This window comes from Parus major, chromosome 4, assembly GCF_001522545.3.
Source record: "Parus major isolate Abel chromosome 4, Parus_major1.1, whole genome shotgun sequence".
NCBI lineage: Eukaryota > Metazoa > Chordata > Aves > Passeriformes > Paridae > Parus > Parus major.
Window position 1 is genome coordinate 13,786,776 of NC_031771.1, and position 27,351 is coordinate 13,814,126.

The 27,351-nt window shown below is 48.0% G+C and overlaps 1 protein-coding gene across 8 annotated transcripts; it reads left to right on the plus strand.

Annotated features, from left to right (window-relative positions):
• The first annotated feature begins 1,188 nt into the window (after positions 1-1,188).
• TMEM150C (transmembrane protein 150C) lies at positions 1,189-27,207 on the plus strand. Of its 8 annotated transcripts, none has more exons than XM_015625254.3 (9): positions 1,190-1,533; positions 11,454-11,588; positions 16,788-16,872; positions 17,895-17,948; positions 18,067-18,099; positions 18,200-18,267; positions 21,642-21,769; positions 24,082-24,259; positions 24,899-27,207. In XM_015625254.3, the coding sequence occupies exons 2-9, from the start codon at positions 11,582-11,584 to the stop codon at positions 25,105-25,107; spliced, it is 762 nt and encodes a 253-aa protein (XP_015480740.1). In that variant the 5' UTR covers positions 1,190-1,533; positions 11,454-11,581; the 3' UTR covers positions 25,108-27,207. The 8 variants fall into 8 exon arrangements, with proteins under 8 accessions (XP_015480744.1, XP_015480740.1, XP_015480739.1 ...); XM_015625253.3 differs by lacking the exon at positions 1,190-1,533 and adding an exon at positions 6,045-6,118; XM_015625255.3 differs by lacking the exon at positions 1,190-1,533 and adding an exon at positions 6,045-6,118 and having other exon boundaries at positions 16,791-16,872.
• Positions 27,208-27,351: the final 144 nt, after the last annotated feature.

Below are 27,351 nucleotides of genomic sequence, written 5' to 3' on the forward strand. Positions count from 1 at the left end.
ACTTCCTTAGGCTCATTCCTGTCAAGTGCCTGGTGTAAGAAGAATAAAGGGCCTTGCTAAGAGGCACACCTGTTCTGAATCTCTCTGAATACCTGAAATTACAACAAGGTAATATTCCCCCCACCCTCCCCCAGGTATAAGACTTCAAAAGCAGCAGCAGTTCCAGTGTGTTTCAGGGATCTGAAAACTGAAATTGAAGCCATTGTCAAGTTACCTGACTTTGAAAAACTGAGAATATCTAAAGAAGCATTGTTCAGAAAAGAAAAAGCTCCTCCGTCAAATGTCTTATCTGGAAGCTTATGCTACCTGAACCTCTCTTTTTGTAGATTAAATTCTCCATGTGATAGAGTTGATTAAAAAAGTCTTAGCCTTCACATGAAAACTAGATTTTTAAAGAGGGTGCCTCAAATTTTGGTAAAACAAGGAATATTTCCATGCATTTCCTTCTTTTCTTATTTGTTTATATGTTTGTGTTTGTTTTGAACACTTTGCTTATTTGTTTTGATTTTTTTAAAATTATTTTGGCCATGTGTTTTTTCCTCTTATGTCACATGTCATTATGTCATAGTGTGGTTTTCTCTTCCTCAAGATGATGTAGGGTCTGTGGGAGGCAGGAAGGGCTATTGCCATGTCCCAGGGTAGCTACTGGATCCATCTGCTGTTGAATGAAGTGGTATGGGGAAGTTGTGGAGCCTTGGTAGGGTGGGTACTGGGGCATGAGCTGCGCTTACTTCCGTGGACTTTGGCACTTCTCCTGCTGATATGGTAGTTGAAGACCTGGCTAGAGCTTTCTGAGCAGTGCAGAAGTGTTGAGGGACTGCTGGTGGGTTGGTGGCTGGCTGTAGGTTGTACTTAACCAGTGACTGTTTCCTGAGAACTGATGGTCTGGCAGTGTCTGACCTTGTGGTGTCTGTAACTCCATCCTTGGCACATTGACCCATCTGGAATAACACCATGTAGCAGTGGGAGCAGGTATTTGTACTTTGCCCCATGCACTGTTGCACTGAGTGTTTCCAGGCTCTCGGCTTTGGCACAGAGCAGGCACTGGATTGGTTTTACCTCTTTTCCCAGAACTGGTGGGGCCCTTATGAAATGCAGTGCTGGCTCTGGAGCTGTGTGCTCCTTCCAACTGGAAACTCCCAAGCAGGTCAGCTGCTTTCTGGCATGGAGTGGCTCAAGGGAATGCCAGCCTGCCCTGGGACCCCTGGGACTTGGCACAATCTCTAGAGGAGGATCTATTCTGTAAACTACAGCAGAGAGGAGGATTTCAGCTCCAAGTTACAGCACACAGTTGGTGATGCAAACACTGATGAAATCCGCCCCGCATCAGGGCTGCATACAAACGTGGCAGTCAAGGTGGGAGGTGAGACCAAGGCTGTGGTGGCTGCCTTCAGAGGAACTTCCAGGCTCCATCTGACCCCATCCCTGCTGCAACTGGGCTGGGCTGCACTGGGGCAGTGCCTGGAGCAGGAGCCATGAGCAAAACCTGCTGGCACTGAAGTTACACCTTGAGAAAGACGCTGCAGGGAGAGGGTGAGTGCTGGTGGTGAAGAAATGCATCAGGGGTAGAAGGGATACCCTGGTGGGAGAAATTGCATTCTTGGGGTACAAGGGGTGGATTTCTGCTCTGCCCACTTCCTCCAGAAGCGCTGCTGTTCCCTGGTAAGCCCCAGGAATGTCTGAATTCCTCTGCAGCTCGCAAGTGCAAGGCAACTGCTGTCCCCGGCTGGCAGCCAGAAGACAGCTTTCTAGAAATAAGCCCAGCAGATGGGAAATGTGGCCTGACTGCAGGTATCACATTCAGCTGCTGGGGTGGGAGGCTCCTAGGAAAAAAAAAAAAATCTTCTAAAAGATCTCCCGTGGCCATGTGAGCCTGAGAATCCATACAAGGCTGGAAGTGTGGTGGCTGTCCTGTGGGCTCTGGTTAGACAATATTTGGGGTATTTGCAGCTGGGAGGGCTCTCAGTTTGCAGGGAGGTTGATGATGCATCAGCTCCCAGACAGTGATCCCAAAGGCATGGCCAGGGTGGACTTGTATTACCTCAGTATTTTTGCCCCAAGGCTGTTTTGTAGCTCTACCCTTTAAATGGGAAGGGTGGTTCTATACAGGGTGCTCACCACATTCTGGGTGTTTATGGGACTCAAGGTGCAATTTCCCATAAGATCTTATTTTAAAAGATTAATTTAATGAAAAGCAAAACTGAAAGCAGAGCCCAGTGGGAAAGGAGGGCATGTACTAATAAGTGCCCACGTGCCCCAGCTCCCACAGTGGCACTGGCACAGTTGTGCCTGGCCTGGGAGCAGAAACCTCTGGAAAAACCTCTACCCAGCAGCACTAGCCCCACTAAACAGGTGAGAACAGGGGAAAAAAATTATAACTCCTGGGGTGCCCCTGCATGGGCAGAATTGCCTGCTGAACTAGAGGCTTCTGCTGTTTAAATCACCCCTTGCACTTGGGGTGCATTGCTTTTAGTGAGTCCATCTCCTGCTGCCCCACTCTCCGAAGAGTTAAACCCCGATTTAGGCTTTTTCTGAGAAAATGATGAAAGAATTCCCACCCTGGATTTCAGACAAGTGACTCCAGGAGCTGTGCCACTGCCTCTCCCCTTCCTGAACCAGCCATGGCCAAGCTGGGGTTAAAGCCAAAAGGGGCAAGAAGCAAAGGTATTACCTTAATGCAGGTAAAGGCCCTGCCCCACACAAGCATTTTAGAACTAAATTTACTGCCCAAGAGAAGTGGATGAGCAGCAAAGCCTGCCTGCAGAACAGTAATAAAAAAAAAAAATCCCCTTTTGCAGGACTTGGAAAATGATTGGAAGAAATGAGCACCACAGATAAGAAATGTAGGTGAAAGGGTGCTTACCACATCTGCACAGCATGCCTAACCTTTGTATTCACTGTGGCTACTAAATTTTCCTGACTGACACAATTCCATTAGCATTTATAGCATGATAATCAGAAATAATTATTTTACCCAATCCCATTATTCTTAAAGGAAAAAAAAAAAAGTCCTTCTTTAGTTTTTCAGCATTTTCTGTACTTCATGTAGGACTGTCCCCTGCCAGGCCAGTATATACACCCACTGGGGCCAGGACACACCAGTCTGCAGCTCTCATCTGCATACACTGGCACTGCAAGGTTTCTTCCCCAGAGTTCACACCTTTACTACAAGTCCTCTTCTATCTGCTATCACAGCATTATTTATTTATTTTTTTTACTTCTCTTTTTATGGAAAAGTTTTATAATTTTGTCTCCATTTTCTCCAATTCCTTTCCTAACATTCAAGTGGTATCACTTTGCTGCAGTTAGATGGAATGGGTCTCTTCAATTTGCTGCTCTATTCCCTGAAATAGGTGAATTTTTCTTCGTTGGGATCATGTGGGTGAACTGGGAAGATCTTCATCTCGTAGGGCTGGGATTTGGGGATGTTTCTTAGGGTGAGAGAATGCACCTTTCAGGTCAGTGCCTCTCCAGCCACCCTGAGCACACCTTGTCAAGGCCAAGCCACAGGTGGACTTGCTTAAGTGGCATCTGTTTATCAGCAGGGCATTTGGAGATATGAAGTCTATCACAATATTTGAAAAGCTTGATAAAGGAACAGATGGCTTTGATAGGAGATGATCTGTCTAATGAAAGGAGGGTTAACACTGCAACTGAGAAACAGTTTTAACTGGTTTTTCACAGTTTTAATTGTATTTAATACATGCCTCGGGGTGTGGAGCAGCTCCAGTGCCTGCTGCTGAGTGATCCCTAGGCCCATTTTCTCTGCTGCTCCTCTTTCTGAGTGGGCAACCTTTCTTGCCAGGCCCCACTCCACCTTTGGAGCAGAAAGGAGCAGGACAGGAGAAAAAGATGGTAAATATAGTTTCAGAAGACATGTAATGAAAGCAAACTCAAAGCAATTCCATTTTCCTCATCTTTGTGTGCCTTTTCCACCCCAAAAAAACAGTCCAGAATAACCACAGCCAGTCTTCAATGATAATTTCACCCTGGGAAGAACAGCCACTAGAGGGGCATGAGGTTGCTTTGCTTTGCAGAATGAGGGTTGTGGGAGAGGGGCTGCTTCTCCCATGGTGTCCCATGAAGAAATCATTGTAAGAAATATCTCCAAGGACCCACGTAACATCACCCCTTGATGGCTGATGCCTCCCTGCATCTCTCTTGCTTCCTGCACTGGGTGGGCTCCAACACATGCTTGCTGTCCCCAGGCTGCGCCCTTTTTTCAAGCTGTGAATTTTTAAATTTGTAATAGGTTTTTGGTGGGCCTGTCAGCATCATGCGTTTTCCAGCACTCAGAGGGACACCATCTGCTCAAAAAGGAGCTGTGAACAAAATGTCTCAGACACTCAGAGTTTACCAAAAATGAAATTGCCTTAAAATGCCATATGGTGCATTGTTTCCCTTCCAGCATTGGCTGCCAGCAGAGGTGAAGTGACTAAGGCAGTTGCTGATTAGTTGCTGCATTTTCCTTTCTGGCCAAAATCTCTGTGACTGAGCACTGTCATTTCTCACCTGTTTGACAGAAGGTTTTCTTCATCCTCAGCTGCTGAAAGCCAGAGGGTACTGGGATTCAAAGACTTCCCCTCAATTACTTTTAACGTGAGCTTCCTTGACTCTTACTATCACAAGAAGCCTTGCAGGCAGGGATGTGGTTAATGCTGATACATCAAGCATATTTTTTTCCAGGCACCTGATTTTGGGGCCTCTCGTGGTGACATGGAGGCCATAGCAACTCCTTGCCTGAGGAAAGCTATGCCTGGAAGTCATTTTTGGCTCCTAAGCATGGCAGCGCCATTGGGCAGCATCAGGTGCATGGAGAGGGGAAACCCTGGCTAAGATCTCTGGATTTTGTGGGGTTGCAAAAAAAAACCCAAATGCTGCAAGGAAACATTTATTAGCCCAGGATAACGTAAGATTTGAAATACCAAAGCAGGAAGAATGTTATTTCAGCTCTAAAAATAGTCCCCTCAGCCTAGGACCCGAGAAGCATACACAGTACCTTTCTGTGGAAGCATCTGTCCTCTCCCTTGATGATGCAGCCACTTTGGTAAGGGCTCAGGGGACCTGCTGGTGCAGTGCTTGCTCTGAGGATCAGCACTCTGAGGGGTTTTCAATCTCTGGGGATCAGAGACATGCAATCTCTTCAGAGTGTTCCATGAGGGCCACAGCTGTAGGGTGAAGGAGTGTTGCTTGCTAGAAGGGCAGCCTACGAAACACTGACAAACTGCTGATATATAACTCAGCTCAGTTTCTGGGGGCTGACATAGATTTAGGCATTGTCTGTTTTGTGTTGGTTCATAAGTGATGGCACCAGGACAAAATTTTGACTACAAGCTACCTTATTTGGATTTTAGGAAAACAAACAAGACAGTCACTAAATAACATCAGTCATCCTGACAGAGAGAGATGGAAGAGGAAAAAGAAGCAGTAGCATTCACGTTGACTTAATCCCATGAAGACTGGACAGTGAAACGACTCCTTCATTGCCCCAAAATAGTTAACACTGAGCTGTTTTGCTGGGAATATTTCTTCTCAAAATGCCAACCACAGAGATACTTTAGGGAGCTCACAAAGCCCACCACCCAATAGGAAAGGGGGTGAAAGAGGCTATTCCTGAGGTCTCTTGCTGCTGAGTGTCTGTTTCATTGAGGCCCTTCAAAATACCCATCCAGACGGGCAGCACGTCCCGGGAGGGCTGCAAAGATGCGGGTTTTGTGTGGAGCTCTCCCCGGTGCCTCCGGGGGCTCGAAGCAGAAGGCGCACCAGGAGCCGCAGGCTGGGCAGGTGCTCCTGGCCCTGGCCAGGCCGGGCAGGGAGGAAGGCAGAGCGGGGCCAGCCCGCAGGCAGCGGCACTGCGCGGTGCTGCCCTCCCCGAGGGGTGCCCTGAAGCGCTGGGGGGGGGGGGCTGTGGCCGCCTCCCAGCACCCCAAGCCCGGCGGCCAGAGCAGGACACGGGCACCGCTTCCAGCGTCCCCGCCGTGCTCCAGGGCCCCCGGTGGCCGCGGCGGCTGCGGACCCGCCCGTCCGGGGCGGGGCTCGGCGGGGCGGGGGCTCGGACCCAGCCCGGCCGCGCTCGCCGCCGCCGGAGCCGGTGCCGTCGCTGTCCGCAGGTGCACAGGTAGGAGCCGCTGCCGGGAGCCGCGGCCGGGAGCGCCGGACACCCCCGCCCGTCTCGCTGTCTCCCCGTCCTGCCGCGAATGGCCGCCCCCGGGCCCGCGGGTGAGGGGGCCCGCGGGGAGCTGCGAGCGGGGCAGGGCGGGGGCGAGGGGCGCCGCAGAGGCTGCAGCCTGAGGGGGCAGCCGGGAGTGCCCCGCGCTGTGTCACGGCAGGTGCACACGGGCTGGCTCAGGGCATGACAGCCGCTTCACCCGGGGCCTGAAGGAGGGACCCAGCTGTGGAAGAGCTCTCCCAGGTCATGATTTCGGCATCCCTGTCACCCGTGAATCCCTCTGGGGAATCCGAATCCATCCCTTAGGCGCTGAGGGATCTGGTGGTGGCAGGACTCGGCAGGGTCCTCGGCCAGGTTGCTGCATAGGGGTCTGGGAAGAAGCTCACCTGGGTTCAGGTTGTGGGGTGGGACAGGTGCTGCCTTCCCTTGATAGATCCTGTCAGGGTGTCCTGTCAGGACATGCTGGCTGTGTCCGGTTCAATTCTCTGGAGGGAATTTAAGGTGTCGAGGAAGGCGTTCAGCTGCGCTGTGGTGCCTCAGGGAAGGAAGGGCGAGATCCTCTCTCGGAGCGATAGAAAGATGGTGGGTGCTGATGTCCCAGGGTCGCTGGGGATCTCAGTCTTAGCTTTGAGTTACAGCATCATGCTTGTGCCAGACCTTTGGTTCAGAGCCCTTAAGCTATAAAGGTTGCAGAAATTATGAGTTAACCTGCCTTTTTTTTCCTTTTCTTTTTCTTTTTTTTTTTTTTTTTTTTTTTTGTCAAGCAAATCTACTTGTGAAAGTGACCCTAAGGGTTGTCTGATCAACATTCACACAATCCTCATTCCATGGCAATGCACATATGCATGTGCACAATGCACATGCATACATGGTTAATTAGGAATACCAATTCAGTATGGAGGAGAGCAGTGTGTGAAAGGTATATCCTGACACCGACTGCCTGTTGTGTCTTGCTCAAACAGATGACAGTACCTAAAAGAAGGGGACTTGATTCTTGCCCACTTTCTGCCTTTGGGTAATGGGATGAAGACAGGGGACTCTTATTTGCTTGACAAATGTCTTGCTCCTGATTTCACTGCTGAACAGTTAAAAAGTCAGATTGTTTTCTTGTGGCTATCCATGTCCAGCTGTCAGCATTTTCTGAACCTGGGTGCTGAAAGTGCATTTGTTTCATTTCCCCTTTAAAGATTCTTTGTGCTGCAGTGTTTGCTTTTCAGATGCAGAGCCGGGATGTGTGCTTGTAAGAACTCCAATGTTTTCAATTGCTTTGGTTTTTTCTCTTGGAAGAAATGTCATGTCCATGGTTTTCTCTCTTCCCCCAGCCATTTCTGGGCAGCCTGAGATTGCAAGATTGCAGTTTGGCCCAAAAGAGAGACTTTAAGGTTCCAATCCTACAGTCCAAGCTGAAGCAATGAGCTGTGTTTGCAGGTTAAGTGGAAGCAGAGGAGCAAAGAAAGGTCTGTGGGAAAAGAGAAAGATGATCCTGGGCAATATATTGGGAAGGATACACTGGTATGGGGGGTGGTGGCAGGTGAGGAGGCTGCTGCTGCAGTAGACAGCTTGGACCAGGACTCAGAGAGTCCTCTGTGTCACTGATTTCCAGTGTGACATCCCAGCAAGCAAATCACTGGCCTTGTTGTCTAAAATAGGAATAATTCTGGCATTTTGCTGTCTCAAGAAGACTTGCAAAAGTCTCTACTTGCCTTAGGTCCCTGCAGGTTGCAGAAGATGTCACCTGAGGTTCAGGGATGAGGGCAGGATGAGAGTGGAAAGGAAGAAAACCACATTGGGAACAGGTGGAGAGAGAAGGGCAGAGTGAATTGGAGGAGAGGAAAAGACTGATGGAGCTTGAAAAACCATGAAAGGAACTTTGAGAACGGCTATAGGTTACCTCGCATGGGGCTTATTGCACATTTTTAATGCTGAGGTTGCTGCTGGATGATCCTGCCTGCTGGGGAGAGGTCTGGGCTGCCTCTCCCATGGGTAGCAAAGGGAAGGGAGCAAAAAAGCCTGGAGGATGTGGACTGATCTGTTACAATGGTGAGGAGAGTGTCCAGCATCCTCCCTGCAATTTCCTGAGCTGGGGCAGGTCCAGGTACTTAGGGAGAGAACTTCTGCTCTTGCAGAAGTTATTTCCTGCTTCCCGTGAGGAACCACTGGTATTAATAGCGATGACTGCCTAAACCAGAAGAGCCAGTAGCCCTTCAGTTGTGGCACCACAGGACTGCAAGAATGGGTTTTGCCTGGCCAAGACACTGAGGATGGCCACAGCTTTGTCAGAGAGAGCCTCCCCAGTGTGGTCTTGGCCCAGCTGAACGCTCTTAGGGGTGATTTAATGTGCAAAGTCTGTCCCTGAAAATATTTCAGTAGAATTAAAAAGTAATAATCCCTCTGGATGCAATGTAGAGGCTGCTCACACAGGCTTGGCTCCTGTTTAGCAGCTGGAAGCTGTTCCCTGCTCCCCTCTGTCCATTATGGGAATCAAGGTGCAATTTCCCATAAGATCTTATTTTAAAAGAATAATGAAAAGCAAAACTGAAAGCAGAGCCCAGTGGGAAAGGAGGGCATGTACTAATACATTGTGTTGTGCTTGAAGGAAAACGCTGTTTGGCACCTTCCTACTATAGCTCACCCAAACACCCTACAAACAGCAATTTATGCTTGTAGCAGCTTGAGACACTGGTAAACAAAGGAAATGAATTCCTACAAATAAGGAATGCTGGCAGTGGAGTGGTGAACACCACAGAAATGCCTGTCTATGATTGCTTACCTCGTACTTTGCCTCTCAGGGCAAATGTTTTCCACAGGTCTCAACAGAGTCAAAAGACAATCCCTGTGCCAGAGAGGGCCACTTTAGTGGAATGACAAAAGCCAAGTCATGGGTACTGCACATCCATTCCTTGTAGTTCAACCTCTGCCCCATCACCTCCCTTGTTGCTGCTCCTCTGGGGCTTTGGTGGTTAATACATGAAGAAGAGGACCTCTTTCTGTGGAGGAGGAGTAAGTCCACAGGCTGAAGAGGTTGGTGAGGGAAAACTGTCCTGAGAAACAGTGTGCTCTGCCACAGTCCCTAGCAGCTCACAGGCCTTGGGTGTTTTCCACATGGCAAGTTGCATTTACCAAAGGAAATGCCACTCTGGGGACAGTGTGTATCTCTCCAAAAGTGTAGAGCTGTAAAGTGCAGTGAAGAAAGGAGCATAGGCCTCCAAAAGGTGAATAGAAGAGGGGTGAAAGGGATAAGAGAGATGAAAGACAGGGTAAACAGGTGGGAGAAGCCCTGCTTACACCCCATGAGAAGCTCTACAGCTTGAGTGTGTATTTTCTGTTTGGTGGGGAAAAAACAGTGGCAGAGTAGAAAAGGCAGGGAAACCTGGAATTTTTCTGGCCTTGCAGGGCGTGTACTCTCATCCATAAACTACAGGAGAAGGAGACAATATGATCAGGAATAACATTCTGCCAAGTCTATTCCCCTGGGCTTAGTCTGTTTTTCCTTACCTTCAAAGGAAAGTGTGTAAGTCAACACTTGGAAGTTTCACCTCCTTGTTAAGTGTTCTTTGCCACTCCCAACACTTACATTGTTTTCCTGAAAATGGGACGAATCTTTTGGGCTGACTTCCTTCCCCCTTCCAATGTAATGTGTGTCTTGACTTTGCTTGCTCGTGCACATTGGAAATGATTGAAGACATTTGTGATGTTTGGAACTGAGGAGCAAATAAAACACCTCTATCACTTTATTAATACCCTCTCAAGACCTCTGTACATTATGGGAGGAGAAACATTCCATCTGCTTGTTGCTGCTTCATTAGATTGGGGTGGTTGAGGTGGAGGACAATCACTGGACAGCCTGTCTGCACAGTGCCTCTGACTTCCTGGGCTTTGCCATAACATCAGTCTGCATTTCTGTATTGCTTGCAGGGCAAGGAGATGGTTTCAGAGACTCTTTCCTCACAGCACAGCTGAAGCAGGGAGAGCTTTGCTGTCTTATTTTTTTTCTGAGGCGATAGATAGCCCTCCGCATTTTCCAACATCTCTTTACTTTGGGGGTTGGCTGGGATTTTGAGCTAAGTGCCCTTCTCACAAGCATCCCAAACCAAAGGATTCTCAAGGGGAAGATACGCCCTTGTAGTGGTGGTGGTGGTGTGAGACTGTGGCTTTGGTCTGTGTTGACACTCTGCTAGAGATTTCCCTTGTGTCTCAGAAGTCTGGTGAAAGTGGCCCTAGTCTTGAGCATCTCTGTGTTAAGGAGACTTTCCTGTCTGACCCGGAAGCCACTCTGTCAGTCACACTTCCACCACCCCCGGCTGTCACTGCTGGGACCGAAGCCCTTTCACATTAGCTTAATGGGTGGTTCCATTAAGCTAATGTGTGCCTTGCTTGGCTCCCCACACACCCCATATTTACACAGTCAGACAGGTTTTCCTCACTGGCTGCACCCCGGGATTCCCACAGCAGAGTCCCAGAAGCCGGGATCCTTTAAGTAATTTAATCATGGTGCAGTAACACCATAATGGCTTGAATCGGTGCCTTCAGGGGGACTCTCTGCACTAAGGAATCCCAGGCCTTTTATACCCTCACAGTCTGTGCCCATTCCAATCCTGATATTTAGTCTGGGGCCTTCTGGCTGTTTATTTGGGTTCTACAGAGTCTCTGGGTGACCAGCCACCCTTGGCCAGTGCCACAGGTCTCCATGCCCTTTACTGGGCAAAGGGTAGATGCTAGCTCATGGTCCCTTGCATTTGGCTCTCCAGCCACCACCACAACCTGCAGCTCCTGCTCGCCAGGCCACTACCTGTATTCCTCAGTATCTGCACTTGGAGAGAGTAGGGCATCTGCCCTGGGAGTTGGGCAGTCCAGCACACACTGGGAGGACTCACTGGGAGCCAGTTGCCACCTGACTTGTACAGCCCCTGAGGCCAGGAGGAGCTGCCTGTATCTTGCAGTGAGTGCTCCCTAGCAGAATGGGATCCCTGGGGCAAAGAAACACACAGCACCTATAAAATGCAGTTCTCCTCAGCTCACCCTGGCTGCTCCTGCCTGGTTTCACTGCCTGCTGCCCCAGCTCCTGTCTGAACTGGATGTTACCTTCTGCCTTATCCAGCTCCTCTCTCTGCCTCCTTTACCTATCTGCAGGTTGAGGACCATGACTGCCCAAGCCCTGCTCATGATGAGTGGGACCTCATGGAAGTCTGCATAATCTAGCATAGGTTCATGGGTCAAAGTCTGCAGAACATCCCTTTAGTCCTGTGGTGGCAAATCATATTAATTTTCCTTTTCTAACACCCAGGAGCGTGCTCTGGAAGCGGGGTGTGTCTGGTTCATGCAGCGCCAAATGCGAGACAGGCAGACTCAGCCCACAAGAGTTGAAAGTCGGCGTCTCTCGCTGTAACACAGCAGCTCAGCACTGCTTGCTAAATGGCCTGTAAGTACTTACACCCATGTGTGACTGAGGGTAAAGGTTGTGGGGCAGCAAGAACAGAAAACCACAGGCACTTTTTGAAGTACAGTTGGGTACACTGGCCTCAGGACCCAGCAGTGCTGCAGGAATATCTCTGGCTCAGACACTGTGCATATCAATAGGTCCTTTTCTGCCCCTGTTTTTTGGTGATTAGAAGGTTTCATTCCTTTGTTGCACTTGGCCCATCTCTGATAGGTTTATGTTGGCCAGAGCATTTCATTAAGCACACTGAATGCAGTCACAGTGTGTGAAATGAGACAAGAAACATGTACTGATGTTGCCGTGGGTGAAAACATTGCATCTCAACATTGTTGCAGGATTACTGAAGCATCTCTCTGGCTTCCCCCATGCACAACTCAGAGATGTCTTTACCTTTGCCTAGTCTTCTTTTATAAATGAAATGAAAATGGCATTTCTGCACATCCATGAGATGGTAGGTGGGTACCTGGAGCAAGCAGAACATCCTACCCTGCTGACAGAGGGGATCACTTCTTTTCTTGTTACCCCACCATTTTGTTATGCATTTACAAGCCTCTGTCACATCTTATCTCTCACATTGTGCACTCACACTGGAAACCTTGAGATAAACCTGAAAACACCCTGCTTTGTTATGTTGGCATTGGTGGCTTGTGGGTGGCAGGTTATATAATGTGCTGGTTGGTATCCACTCAGTTGCAGTGATTAGCTATCAAGTGACTGTGGTTATTTTTTGCTTTTAAAAGCAACAGAGAGCTATAGTGGGCTCCCCCAAAAGACAGAATGTGTTTGTTCCCCTTTGATTTTTGCTGACTGGCAGCAATTCTTTATGACTTGCTCTGTGTTTTGAACAGTGTCCTCCATCTCACAGTCCTCCTGGCTTTGTACCTATTCTCTGAAATAACCCAATGGCCTCGTGCTGTGAAATGCAGGAGTGGTGCTCTGGCTTATTATGCATTTCAAATGCATCTGCATGCTTTAGTCTTAAAAAAGATGTATGTCTCTGTTAATGTGGTAATTTTGTCCTTCCTTACATTGGTGTTCTCTGGTGAAAGCAACTTCAGGAGAAACCTGTAACTTTGCTTGGCAGATGAAATTAAGATGTCCATATTAAATGAACCTTGAGCAAGCAGCAGTATATGTTTGGTGAGCTGCCTGCTGTAATTGAAGTGTGTACATTAGAGGAACGGAAGCTTAATTGGTTGAGGGTGTATAGCGGGGCAATGGTAAAAAAAGCAGAGCAAGCAGCTGACAGTCTGAGCAGATTTAGACATAAAAATGGAACTGGAGATGAGTAAGCTCGCATTGAGAGAAATTCTCAAGACACACACCAGGACAGTGCTAATGTGAAACTCTTTTCAGTTCTGCACCCTGACTCATATTAGGTGGCAGCAGGAGCACACCTCAACAGGGGATTTGCAGTGCTGGTGTGAGAGTGTGTGTCAGGAGGGACTGGAAAACCATGTGTGACCTTCTGAGAAGGTGGGCTGGGTCAGCTGTGATACTGAAAATGTTTTTGTTAGTTTTGTGAATCCATTGCAGCATGAGGGCTTTCTGTTGCTGAAGGCTTTCCTGTGCAAGCCTTAGCGATGGAAGACAAATGGGTATGGGGAATTACCAGCTGCCTCTTGGATGCAGTGTGTTTTATTTGGGAGAACATGGGCTGGCAGAGATTGCCAGCTGGAGTTGACTGCTCAGACTTGGCATCACTGGACATGGCAGCAATGCAGAACAGAGCTGTGGAGAGGAAGTTTGGCTTCGTGTCATCCCTGTGGAGCAATTAACTGTCAAAGAGTTTGTTTCTACATTTCCTATAAAAAATTCTGGTAATTTTCTCTATCACTCTTGGCATTTTACTTTGGCTAAACTGGTGTGGTGCTGCAGGAGAGGCTGATGTTTGGGTTCCTTGTTCTCTTGTTCCTGTCTGCTTTTAGAGGTGCTAGTCTTAGTGTGCATGGAGGTCTCCCTGCTTGAAGATACAAACACTGAGGACATCATGAGGAGGAGGCTAACCCAAAGGCAGCTGCTGAGAATGATGTATGCTGAGCACTAGTGCAGAGCTAGGCAGGTTTGGCACATGTTAGGGGTTTCTCCTTTGGAAGAAGTTGGGATTACATGTAATTTTGTTCTTGGCACCTGACTAACACAACAGGGAATAAATGAAAAATGTGCGGGAGCTGAGCCCTGTTTTTAATCCATCCTCTGCCCACGTGGGGATGCTGAAACATATCCAAGCTTGTGTGGGCTGTGCCAGTGGCCTGCATTAAAAGGTGTTGCTGTTTGGGAACATGGGGGAAAGGGATCCTTCATTCCTGCTTTTGGTATTTCATCTGTCAGACACAGGTGGCATCCTTCTTTTTAACTGGCTGAAATTAGGATCTCTGATCTATGGAGCTGACTTCCCATCAGGACACTGTGCTCTGCCCTGATCATTCATTTGATATGCAATGATTGCAGATGTCATTTTCTGTTAGTGGCTGATGGAAGGGGACTCAATATGCCACAGTGAATATTAACCAGATGGGTGTTTTCCAAAGAGGTGAGTCTAGCCATGTTGCTCTAACCCTGGGAAGGTTGGGCACTAGTCTTGGCCTTGCTCCATTTTAGAGCTCAGCACACAACAGTGGGTATCTAGACAGTATTTTCACATTTCCCCATTTCATTCTGGTGTGGAGTTCATGTCCATGTGTGCTGCCTCGCTGCTCTGCCTGGGGGAAAAGCCCTTGCCACCTCCCTCTCTGCACGACAGGCAGTGCTGAAATAGCTTGTGAAGGCTGCTGTTTCTGTGCTGGGAGGGGGAGGAGCTGCAGCAAATCATTAATGAGGACAGGTGTTATGGCTACTGTTTGCTTTTAGTGTGTAAGTGAAACTTCTGTACCTTTCCAAAGGTGAAGGGTAAATACTAAGATGTGCCGTCCTCTTACACAGAAGAATCACGTTACCTTGGCCCAGTCCAGCCACCACCGGAGACAAGAGGAGAGTCGAGCACAGCAGTAATTACCTTGCAGAGCAGACAAGGGCTGGAACAGGAGTTGTTACCTGCCTGCTCCCTTCAGCTAAGGCAGGAGGGGGGAATTCGGCCACAGTTATGTCTCCCTTGCATGGGGCTCTGGCATTTGGACACTGTGCTGCCAGAGGCTGACAGGGACACGGTCCTGTGGCAGGTGGGGCACCTGCCACCTGGAGGTGGTCCTTGAGATTGCTGTCACAGGTCTCCCAGTACTACAGCACCGTCCAACACCAGCTAAGGGATGCTGCTGCAGTGCTGCTGAGCAGCAGGAGGAAAAGGCAAGGGCAGCACTTCATGGAATAGCTGCCGGCACGACAGCGGGAGCTGTGCGGGTTACAGAGATGTGACACGCTGTGTCTCCTGTGCCAGAGGAGAGGAACAGAAGTGAGATGGGAAATCTAGTCCCCCTCGTTGATAATTTCTTCTGATCTGTTCACTGTGCTAAAGATCTGTCTGCACACTGGAGCTGCCTGCCTTTTAAATTAGCATACTTAATACTCACATCATTTCATGCTCCTTGTCTGCAGTTCTCTCTGCTCCCAAATCAGAGAAGAGACCTTGTCTGACTGCTTTTCTGTCTTTTAAGGTTTGGAATTCAGCTTTACTCCAGGCTGTCTGTGCAAACAGCACCAAACTGTGGCCCCATGGCTTTGTGTAAGTGTGGTGTGACTCTGGGCACTGCCAGGTTGTTGTTTTGTACCCCTGCTAGGCCATTTGCAGGGAAAACAAGATAGCTGACCTGTAGAGGTGAGAGTGCCATTCGTCCTGCAGGGTGTGGGGAACCTCACTCAAGCTCTTCAGCCTCTGTCCCAGTGAGGCAGGGCAGGAGCTGGTGTCTGGAGCCCTGAGCAGTCCAGCCAGCATGCCCTTTGCAGGTTGGGGTGCCTTAGGGGAGCAGCGAGCTGGGGGCTGCTGTGACATGGGGGGGGGTGCTGGTTCTCTTCTGGGTCTCCACAGCAGGGAGCAGACCATGGCTGCAGATGTAGGAAGGCCAGGGGAGTTGAGAGGAGGAGGATGACAAAGCAGGTACTTTCTTCTTGGGGCAAAGGGAAGGGTCATGGCTTTAAGGACCTGGATGAGGTAACTGAGCTGCAAATGCAAGCAGGCTAGAATGAGAGGCTGTCATCTCTAAGCTGTCCTGGCATCCCAGGGTGCCTCTCTATGCCATGTGGGTGCTGGTGGCCCCAGGGAATGCCTGCCCTGCAGCAGGGAGGGGGACAGAGCACAAGGACACAAGTGCTGCTGCCCTAGTGAAAGTAAAGCAGGTGCTGGAGCTGTGAGCCTGGTGCTGTTCCCTTCTCTTTGTGTCTCTTGGCCGTGCTGGTGCCTGGAGGAACATATATGGAATAGGACAGAGCATGAGAAAATACTTGATCCATTATCAAAGGACTCACATGGAGACGTAGGACTCTCTGTGTCTGCAGCACAGCAGCATGTCTGAATTGCACATATTACAGGAGCAGCCCCAGCATTCCAGATGCTCATCCAGCATGATCTTCCTGGAGGACAAATGCTTCCTCGGGAGGCGGTGTCGCAGCATCCTTACGCCACATGCAGGATTTCACAGTGCCTGCATTGGAGAGCTGATCCTGTTTGCAGCGCCTCATCCCAACTCCTGACAGCGCGCTAGGAGCCGGCGCTGGGGCTCCGCTCTAGCTGTGGCCACACACTATTTTTAGCTGCTTTCTGTGGCCAGGATGGGAGCCGGTGGTGTGCTTTGTGGAGATGATGACAGCGCGGGCATCCCTCTCTCTCCATGCTGCAGGCTTTGCTGAGGCAGCGTGTGTGGAATTGGTAATGATCCTGGGTGGGAGGCTGCCTTGCATGGTGCGTGTGGGAAGGAGTAGGGAGTCAGAGCTGCAGGTCTTGTGGTCACCTTGCGCAAAATCCTGATGAGAAGCACTTCGAAAACCACTCAGATTCTGTAGGTGTGGTTGAAAGGTCTGCCGCTCCAGGGCTCCGGTGCCTTGGTTGCTACAAACCGTGTGGAGGATGCTGCCTGCGTGCAGCAGCTTAACCCCTTGTGCCAGCAGGGACAGCAGAAAGGTTTGCAGCAGCCGTGAGGAGCTTGGTACCTTGGCACCTGCTGTGGGGATGCCCTTCTTGCTCTCAGAAGAGGGGGGCTAAGGAGGGTGGGTCCCTCAGCCCTCTGTTTTTACTTTGTTCTTTGTTTCCAGCAGGTATGGATGGGAAGAAATGCAGCGTGTGGATGTTTTTACCTCTTGTCTTTACCCTGTTTACATCAGCTGGATTATGGATAGTGTAAGTTATCCCCTGCTGGTTACTTGGGAGGCTGCATCTCATTAATGAGATTCTTCTGGGGGTGTTCTGCCCTTCAGCTACTGTGGGGCTGGGAAGGCACATGAGAGGGGCAGGGGCCAGGCTGTGCCAGTTCATGGCTTGAAGTATCACATTTTTATCCCTGAGTTTATGTCCTCCTCAGGCCAAGTTGCCGACCTTGCTTTCTTCCTGGTATGTGTTCCTGGGAGCTGCCTGAAAAGAAACAGCCAAAAATGTAAAAATTTCTTTTAATCACATTTCCTTTGAATGACTCAGCAGAGCTCTTGGAGGAACACTTAGGCCCTGCTTTGGGGTAGAAATTCAAAATCTGCAGCATCCAGCACCACACTGAAAACCTGCCAGCAGCTTAATGCTGACACCTCACTTTCTCCTTATGCTTCTTACCAAAATACACACAAGACATGCACTTCCCTGAGCTGGGCTCTCTTCAAGCATGCAGGCAGATGACTGCAGCATGAATTTGGGAGTGATAAATGTGTGATCAGCAGCTATGCTCAGGCTGAGAAGCAGTTATGTCGTAGGATGTGGCTTTGGCCATGGTCTATGGATGCTTTTTTTCAGCAGCAGGGGCAGCTTAAGCCTTTTGTCTGACCTCTATTGCTTATTGTTGTTCTTGTCCCATCCCCTCTCTATTAAAACAGCTTTTGTGGATGGAGTTCCATAGTAAACCTGATGAATCAAAATGACTCAAACTAAAAATGAGAATATCCCCCTGGCTGGTTGTTTTTAAGGCAGCTTAAGCTTTCAGTGACCCTGTTTGTCTACTTGATCGTGCAAACCAACTGCAACACAAAGGAGGGCACATGGACTGAGAAATAAGCAAAACTGCCTGCTTGAGCAGAGAGAAACACATGCTCCTGCATCAGATCCTGCCACTGGGCTTTGAAACACTTAAGGTGTTGTTGGTGATATTTAGAATGGAAGCTAGGATGAGGTTTTATACTATTCCCTTCTTTTATTTTTTTTTTCCTTTTTCTTGACAGGTACTTTATAGCAGTGGAAGATAACAAAATTCTCCCACTAAGTGTGCCAGATAGGTAAGAGCTGTTTGTGGGCTTTATGTTCAATCACTTGTTTCTTTGAAATAATGAAACAATTACAGAAAAATGGGAAAGAAAAACCTTGAACCTTTATTCCTGTGCCTGTGTCTCTTAGGAAACCTGGTCCCAAAAGACCGCCTTACATAAGGTAAATGAATTATTTTCTTCCAAGTACTGCTCTGGTTATGGTTGCTATTTATGTGTCTTTGTCATCCTAGAGTTACAATGATACACTTTCTATTTTCAAGTATTGCAGGTGATGCACCTCCTGCAAGCTGTGTGTTTAGTCAAGTCATGAACATGGCAGCATTTCTAGGTAGGAACCACAACTGGAGTTTTTCTTTCTTTGTGTTTTAAGAGTCACTGAAACATAAGTAAAATCCTGTACATACTCTTCTTGAATGTGATGATGTGAAACCATTTGAACTGTACATAGCATTGCTGCTTCTTCCCACTACAAAGAAAGAAATGTAACAGGGGAAATACAACCTCCAGACTGCAAAATGAGCCGTGGGAGGTGTGATGGTAGGTGACTGTCTCGGCCTTGGTGATCATGAAATGGTTGAGTTTAGAACCTTTGCTGTAATGAGAAAAAATGAATTTAGGGGCTCAAAGCAGAATTGATTCCCTAAATTTCAAGAAAGCAAACTTTAGGCTCTTCAGGGAGGTTGTTAGCAGAATACCTCAGGAATCTGCTTTTGAGGCCTTAGGTGTCCATGAGTGCTGGTCAATCTTTAAGAAACACCTTTTAGAAGCACGGGAACAGGCAATCCAGCTGTGTGGGATTGTGCTTAAAGAGTGGGGCAGAAGACCAGCTTGGCTTAAGAGGAAAATGCCATTATATGGTTTCTGGAAAAGAGCTTAGGCTTTGCAGGAAGATTGCAGAGCTGTGGTTTGTATATACAGGGAGAAGACAGGAAATGCCAAAGCTCAATTTGATTTAAAACTGTCCAGAGTTGTTTCAGACAATAAGAAGAGTGTTTTTAAGTATGTCAGTGGCAAAAGGAGGCCTAAAGGAAATGTTGGACAGATATTTGTTAAAGGCTGACTAATAAGGGTGAAGAAGAAGTGGAGGCATCCAATGCTTTTTCTGCCTCAGCCTTTAATAAAATGCTGATAGACCTTGGGCTGTCCAGTCCTCTGAGTTGAAGGACTACAAGTGTGGGAGCAGTGACTGTTCATTTGTGAGCACTGGAATTGTCAGGGACCAGATGTGTCAGCTGAATGCTCACAAGTCCCTTGGTCCTGGATGGGGTTCATGCTAGAACACTGAAGGAGGTAGTGGATGTTAGGGGAGAACTCCTATGATCTACCAAATCTCTTGGGATTCTGGGGAGGGCCCTGTTGACTGGAAGCCAGCCAGTGTTATTCCAATCTACAAGAAGGCCATGAAGAAACACCCAGAGACCTACAGACCTCAGTTCCTGGAAAAATGGTGGACAAGATGATAGGGACACATTTAAAGGCACACCAGGCACAGTCAGCATGGCCTCACAAAGGGAAAGTCCTGTTTAACAGGACTTTATTCAATAACCTTCCATGATAAGGCCACACACCTGGTGGATGAAGGGAAGGTGTTGGGTGATTTTCTGGATTTTAATAAGACTTTTGATACTGTCCCTCATAGCACCCTTCTGGAGAAGTTGTCCACCTGTGAGATCAGCAGGTTCACAGTGCACTGGGTGAGGAACTGGCTGAAGGGAGCACTCACAGGGCTGTAGAGAAGCTGCATCTGGCTGCCATGCAGCCACCAGTGGTGCCCCTCAGGGCTCCATTCTAGCGCCAGTTCTGTTCAATATTTTTACCAGCAATCTGAATGAATGATGTGAAGGCACCATTGGCAAGTTTGCTGCTGATCCCAAACTGAGATGTGCTGCTGACTCTCCTGAGAACCCTGCTGCCTTCCAGAGGGGAATCTGGATAGCTGGAACATTGGGCAGTGATTAATGGGATGAAATGAAACAAGTCTAAATGCTGTATCCTGCACCAGGGACAGAGTAACACTAGAGTCAGGTAAAAATGGGAAGAGGATGTAGAAAGGGAAGTGTGGATCTCTTCCTCCCAGATCCAGTGACAGAACATGTGGGAATGGTTCAAAGCTGCTCCAGACTGAACATTAGGAAGCATTTCTTTACCGAGAGAGTGGTCAAACACTGCAGTAGGATTCCTAGTGAGATGGTTGATGCCCCAAGCCTGTCACTGTTTAGGAAGCATCTGGACAATGCCCCTAATAACATGCTTTAACTTTTGGTCAGCTCTGAATTGGTCAGGCAACTGAATTTGATGATTGTTGTAGGCCTCTTCCAACAGAAGTAGTCTGTTATGTTTTAATCTCTGCTTTGTGGATTAAGTCATTCTTTCCTCTGCTGTATTTGTGTGCTTCTGAGAGCTGCTTTTAGCTTGTATCTCTGACCACCTCAGTTATGTCAAAGCTAAAGGAGAGGAAAACTACAGAAACATGATAGAAATGTGGAATTACTGAAATTGAAAATACCATTGTTTTGCATGGAATGTTTTTAATCCCCTTTTGTCATTCCCATCAGGTTTTAGGAAAAGATCACATAATTTCAGGAGTCTGTATTGTAGAAGTGGAAATTCTCCTGTACATGAGCTTGAGTAGTCACAGGTGGCTGTCCCAAACAATTGCCTGGGGTTGAAAAATAGAAATCCTCTTTTTGTGTGGGAACAAAATTCTCATTTTTAAGGATTTGGAGTGGATTGGCTCACTAGAGCAGTTGTGAGAGAGTAAATTCAAATATCTTTTGCAGTTTGGGTAAAAGTGTGTATTTTTCACTTACAGTGCCCTTATTTTCCTAAACCATGTCTTTGATATTATACCAGGGGTTTTGTGGAAAATGCAGATCTAATTTGCTAAGGCAAACTATTTACAACAATATGGAGCTGCATGCTATCAATTTGAGCATGAGCATAAGAAGGTGGTTGAGGGCAAGCAAATTGCCCTGTTCAACTAAATTGATTTTTAGTGGTCTGGCTTTGAATCACATCTGAAGGCCAACTTGATTGCCTGGCTTTCTGTGTTGTTCCATGCACCATTCACTAGGGAGGGCAAGAATACACAATTAGAGTATCTTCTTGGGATATGCCATATCATATGATGTATCATATATATCATGTATCATATACCATAGTGCTTGGGGAATTGTTAGCTTGGAAGGAAGGTTATTCCATTCTTCATGGAAAATTAGTGCAACATTTTGGCTCATGTTTGTGGCAACAGAACTTGCTCCAGAGAAGGAGAAGAGGCAGTGGGCGTTATGGCAACCCCTGCAGAAATATGTATGTGCCGTTCATATGCTTTTTCATACAAGTGGGGTTTGACATACCTCCTCCAGGAGAGCTCAGGACTCAGGAGTGGAGTGAAGCAATACAACTCCAGGTGTCACTAAGTGAATGCATGGTGTGCATAGGCTGTGTGCTGGGAGCTTCACAGGCAGGCAGGAAGGTGTTCTTTCCCCCTGAAAATTTTCAGACAAAGCCTAATGAGAAAGGGAAAGAGAAATGCTTCCTGTGCTTAGTCTTGTCCCTGATTAAGTGGGAGGGGGCCGTGCAGTAGCACAAAGCTTGCTGGCCTGCAGGTAGAAAGTGGAGGAGGGGGCTGTGAGCCCCCAGGCAGGTGTTTGCTGCAGCAGGTTCTACCTACTGACACCCCTTGCCTTGTTTCCTTCCCAGCGCTCGTTGTGGCTGTCCTGCGCTTCATTCAGCTGAAGCCAAAGGTGCTCACCCCTTGGCTGAACATCAGCGGCTTGGTGGCACTGTGTCTGGCCTCTTTTGGGATGACCCTACTCGGCAACTTTCAGGTACTGCTCTGCAGGCTTGGACTGCTCTGCCTCTGATGTGACTTCCCCGCTTTTCTAGCAGATCTGCTTGGATCTCTGAACGACCTGTGATGTGAGCCTGGGAAAATCATGTGCCCCAGCCCTCCCTTTACCTGCTCTGCCACCCTGTCTGCTACTTGTGTGCTGAGATGAAAGGCCACAATCACTTTTCACGTGTCTCCAGCAGGATTTGCACTTGCATGCTTAGACCTGACCTGCTGGGAGCCTCCTGAATCTCTTGGGCCCTGGGAGTTGGCACTGATGGCCCTGGGTAAAAGGGGAGTTGAGTGGGAAGTTTGCAGACACATCTGTGCAAACAGATGCACAAATGCCTGTACAAATTTATCAGGCAGCTCAGTGTCCTTCTTTTAAAACATATGTTGCTTTAAATCCACCTCCTGCTGATCCTCAGGCCTGCCAGGAGAGAGACATAGCAAAAGAGTGCCAGGACTTCTGATGGGTGTGTGGGTGAGAGCCCTCCCATCTCCCTCTGTTCTGCAGTGTTATAGGAGCAAACATCTGCCACATCTGTAGGGATGGGTGTCCCCTGTGATCACGATTGTGTCTGTCAGGGCTGCAGTGAAAATCAAGGTGTTAGAGTCCGTGGGGCTTGGGTTTGACTCTCAGGCTCTGCCTCTCACTGGGCTGCGAGTAATGACTCCCAATAATGGCAGGAACTGAGAAAGGTCAGTGCAGGCTGGCTGCTTCCCTGGCTTTGCATGACAGGGACCCAACACAGAAATGGTACTTGTTTTGTGAGGGGTGAGGAGGATCTCTTTGGATTGTGCAGTTATTGAAGGAACTTGGTGTCCTTTACAGTTTACTTTCTTTTCTTTTTGAATGAGGTGTGAGATAATTTGACTTTTATGGACTTGGTCTTCCTAACTCCCCAGTACAAGCCCAAAACCCAGGGTCTTGTTTTTACAACAAGAGCTTCCCAGCTAGGGGTTATGAAGCCTTTGTAACAACTTTGTCTACCTCTGAGAAGAGTATTTCTAGTACAGGACAGGCACTAAGAAACAGTTTCGACCTCTTCTTCCTTTTTTCACTCTTCAGAGCAAATGATTGTGATTTAACAGTAGATGCTTTGAATTGTGCCTGGCTATAAATTCTGATTATTCTCTGATATCTGATTCTAACTATCTGTTCTTTGTTAGTTACCTGTATCCTTTCTTAGATCTTTTGTCAAACATGAAAACATGTGGTAATGAGAGCTTAGTCTGTGCTCCTCCCTGCCTGACTGCTGAGCTGAATGTGGCATGAAATCATATTTCTGGAAAATTATACCTTGGGTGTTTTAGAGGGACATTATAGCTGAGTCCCTTGCGGTGCTGACTATCTTGGGAAAGGCAGCTCAATCCTATTTTTACCTGAATGATTATTTGGACCTACTCTTGAAAGAAATTCAGGGTAGAGAGAGAAGGGGAGATATCAGTGGAGGCACAGCAACCAGATTGTTGTCATGTAGATTGTCTTATTTGATGGGTATTTGTTAAATCATCAAACAGGAATTAAGGCTGCAGGGAGAAGATACAGACTGGTGGTTTCTTTTCTAGAAAAGCCTCAGAGGCAGAGGGGAAATGGAAATTGTTTGGCTTAAGCCCATGCTAGACTTTTTGAATGGATTTACAGCCTCAAGGGATTTTTTTGCAGATTCTTGCTAGTTGAACCTGGCTGTCACTTTGCCTTGCCTGAGCTCTGTGAGACAGGGCAGCCCAAGGAGCAGGGAAGCACTGGCACTCCAGAGAGGTTGGGTTCATGTTGCCTCAGACCCCAGGGGTTGAGAATGGGCAGAAGAGGAAATTTGGTGGGAGAAACTTGCCAAACCAGGAGCATGTATTTGTGTTTTGGCTTGTGCTAGCTCAAGGGAGTGTCAGGGGCTCTGCTCCCTGCAGCTGGCACTGAAGGTGCACAATTTGCATCCATTGCAGGGAGCTGTACAAGACCCACAGTGGGTTGTCCTTGCCTCCCCTGGCCATCATTTTGAGCCAAGGAAGAATTTATTTCTGAGCTCTGCATTTGTGAGTCTTGTCCGGGAGCTGTGGAGACAGTCCCCAAGCAACTGCATTTTCCACTGTGCTCTTGGGCTTTGGGCAGAATATCTGTTTGACTGTGACAGCTGTCAACTCACCTTGGCTCTGTTATACCTTATGCCTCTGCCAGAAGAAATGATATGGCATCTTTGTCTCACACCTCAGTGATCTCCACTCTTCCCTACCCCACCTCAGCAGCAATCCAGCTAGCTATCACAATTCCTGCTGTGTCCAGGCCATCACTGTTTTATTTGTTCCTAGCTTTCCAATGATGAGGAGATCCACAATGTGGGCACGTCGCTGACCTTTGGCTTCGGGACATTGGCGTGCTGGATCCAGTCTGCCCTTACCCTCAAGATCAACCTGAAGAATGAGGGGCGGAAAGTTGGGATTCCACGAGTGGCTCTCTCAGCCAGCATCACCCTCTGTGTGGTGCTCTGTATCCTTTTGTCTTCCTCCCCAGGAAGCCAGGTACTGTGTATGTTCTGCAGCAGCTCTTCTCCCACCTGTCCTAGGATCCCAAAGCATTTTGGAATGCTGCTAATGTCTTCATGGCACAATCCTATTTCAGTGCCATACTGTGTAGAGTGATGCTTCCAGATTTCACAGAAAGGGACAATTTTGCAGGTGATCTAAAGAGAAGGAAATATTTCACAGTGTGTGTTGAAAGGTTTTCCCATTGCCTGTGGTGGGTGCACTGATCTGCATCCACTTTCCTCTGGGAAGCTCCTGGCAGGTAGGGGCCCACAGACAGGTCCCCACTTGCTGGCTCTGCCCCTGGCTAGCTGGATGCTCAAGCAAATCACTGACTTCTCTGCACCCAAGTCTTTCCCTCTGTAAATGTTTATCACCCTGATCTGGGATTAGGAAGCCCTGGTCCAGGAGAGCTGCTGTGCTCCATGGGCATCATTGGACACCTGACATCCCTTTCATCTCTAGTGTCACATTCACACTCTCCTCATGATGGCTGGATGGGTTGACTTATCCAGGTGACTTTGTTCAGGTTTTTTTCCCTTTTGGCTTTCAAACTGCTTGGTGTCTCTGCTCCCAGTTGTTCTCCTTGACTTTCCTCTTCCAGATTTCATCCTTATGGCCCAGGGCATTCACATGCATGCTTCCAGGATCCAGTGGGGCCTAGTGATGTGCTTCCTGTGCTACTTTGGCACCTTTGCAGTGGAGTTCAGGCATTACAGATTTGAGATAATTTGTTCTGAGTACCAGGAAAACTTTCTGAGCTTTTCTGAAAGCTTATCAGAAGCCTCTGAGTACCAGACAGATCAGGTGTAGCCTGTCTTCTGGTGGGGGGGAGGGGGGCAGGTGTGGTCTCATGGGTGAAACATGACCTCATTTACACTTTTTTTATGAGTTTGTTTTCATGTGCAATCATGATGGTAATGCCAAAGGGCTCTGAGGGTGGCTATCTCACTAAGAGCCAAACAAACAGAAGTGTCTGATGGAAGAGGAGTGGATCCATCTCAGCGGCAGCGTGAGAGAGCACAAGCTGCTTAGTTTGTGCCACCAGTGACTCTTTCTGAGCGGCTCTGTCACACTCCCGTGGTTCAAAACATTCAGCAGCCTGTCTTTGCGATGCCCCTCCGAGACCAGTCCTGCTCAGCCCACCCTGCAGAGAAGGAGGTGAAGGAAGCAGACTTCTTCAAACAGCAGGAGTCTTCAGGAGTCTCCGATTCCCGAGTCACCAGATGTGTTTTTCGTGTGTTTCTTGGGTTGTTTTCTTTGCTGACAACTGGGGGAACTTGGTAGGGTGAGCAAGAGCAGCTCTTTCTTCAGAACCTGGAATCAGACACGGAAGACCCCAATGGACTGGCTTTTATGGCAAGCAGGCAGGCATTTCTTCCAGACTGGAAAGCAGCCAGCGGTAAATCTGGGTTTGGAAGGAACTGTTCTGTGATCAGGAAGTGAGACTTAGCTGATGCTGCCTTGTTGCTGGGCAGATCATCCCCAGGCCAGAGGGGGTGACACAGTGGGATGCTGTGCTTGGCTTCCTGCTGGGGAGTGGTAGGAGTGAGGTGCTGAATTAAGATGAGAATGTCTGTGTGCTCTGAAGACGACCCAGAAAAGGCTGCTTTTTCCATGCATAGTGCTTCCACCACAAATTGTGTACAGTATTTCAAAAGCTTTTTAAACTTTTTTTTTTTTAATGTTCACTGAGGGGAAAAACATTGTGTTAAGAGTCACCAGGCTTGTCTGCCTGGAGAACGGTACCAGTGGTTCTGGGCACAGGGTTTGGTTTTGCTCCTTGTGCAAGCCAAGCTTCAGACATGCTGGTTTGGGCTCTGGGCCCCTCAGTGTGGCCAGCTGTCCTGAGTGGAGCCTGCCTTGGGTTTCCAAGGTGCCAGGAGGGAGTTCTGCCCCAGAGGCTGGGTGGTGCGAGAAGGGAACAGCAAAACCAGAAGGGCTTCTTCCTCTCTAAAGGGAGATTTTCAAACAGAAGGTCTGTTTTCAGAGAAGGAGCTCAAAGCCCATTTGAAAACCTAATTTTGGAAAGGCTGCTGTATTGGCTGAGCAGGGGAGTGATGGGAGTTGCTTCTCATGAACATGGCTCCTATTTTCCTCCACAAATCAGGCTCAGCTAAGGTCTACATCTTGTCTGAGCTGCAGGAAAGCAAGCAGAAATTAAAATGGTAGGAAAAGGCACTTGAAGGGGATACTCTGTGGCATTTCTGACAGAGAGGGAAAAGGTAAAAGGGCATTGTCTTCTGCAAAAGGTCACAGGCCTCTCCTGAGGAGAAACAGTTGAGACAAACTGTGTGTTAAGTAGAAAGCTTTCAGCCAGCCCTTTATTATAGTCTGTGCACCAAATGTTCTCAGGCAGCTGTTACAAATCCAGAGCATTTTTGGCCAACAGAGGGTTGTTGTGGATTGCTGAAGGCTTCCTCCTTGTAGCAGTGTCATTAATGGAAAGCTTTCCTGGAAGGATGTGCTGAGAGTGGCCAAGGACACAGCAGTGTGAGGTGCCAGCTCCCTTGAGGCACATCCTGGGAGCTCCTCCTGGGCAAGGACAGGAGGGGACAGTCTGGAGAACATGCAGGTGGGCATCCTCTTGCACTGGCACACACTCAATTCATATGGAGCACAAAATAGCAATTTGTTGTAAGAGTGTTTTACTGTAAATAGTCCACTGTGACTTTTTTCCCTAATTAATTAATATTTTCAGTTTATTATTTTAGCTTTTGTAATTTTATCAAATGAAAAAAATAGATGATGTGGTTATTTTTTTTTCCTTTTTCTCCTTTTCCTATATGCAATCCAAACCGAACTTCAGGTTTTTAGTGATAATTCTGTACATTTCTTAGAGTATTTCTAACAGCACATTTCAGTACAACTAAATGACAACTAATATACACTAAAACATGACCACTAAATAAAGTGCTTTTATGGAGAAAGTGAGCTTTATTTTTGTCCCTACCCCAAGCATAGCTTTCTGATGGCAAAGGCAAAACAAAAGGTGAGTATTTATTTACAGTGTAATGATTAACATTATCACTTAAGCCAGGGACCATTCAGCCATGC

Excerpts from the sequence above, each read along its gene's own strand:
- TMEM150C (XM_015625254.3), top strand. Across the intron at positions 17,949-18,066 it reads CCACTAAGTGTGCCAGATAG|GAAACCTGGTCCCAAAAGAC; the intron begins GTAAGAGCTGTT and ends TGTGTCTCTTAG. Across the intron at positions 24,260-24,898 it reads CACCCTCTGTGTGGTGCTCT|ATTTCATCCTTATGGCCCAG; the intron begins GTATCCTTTTGT and ends TTCCTCTTCCAG.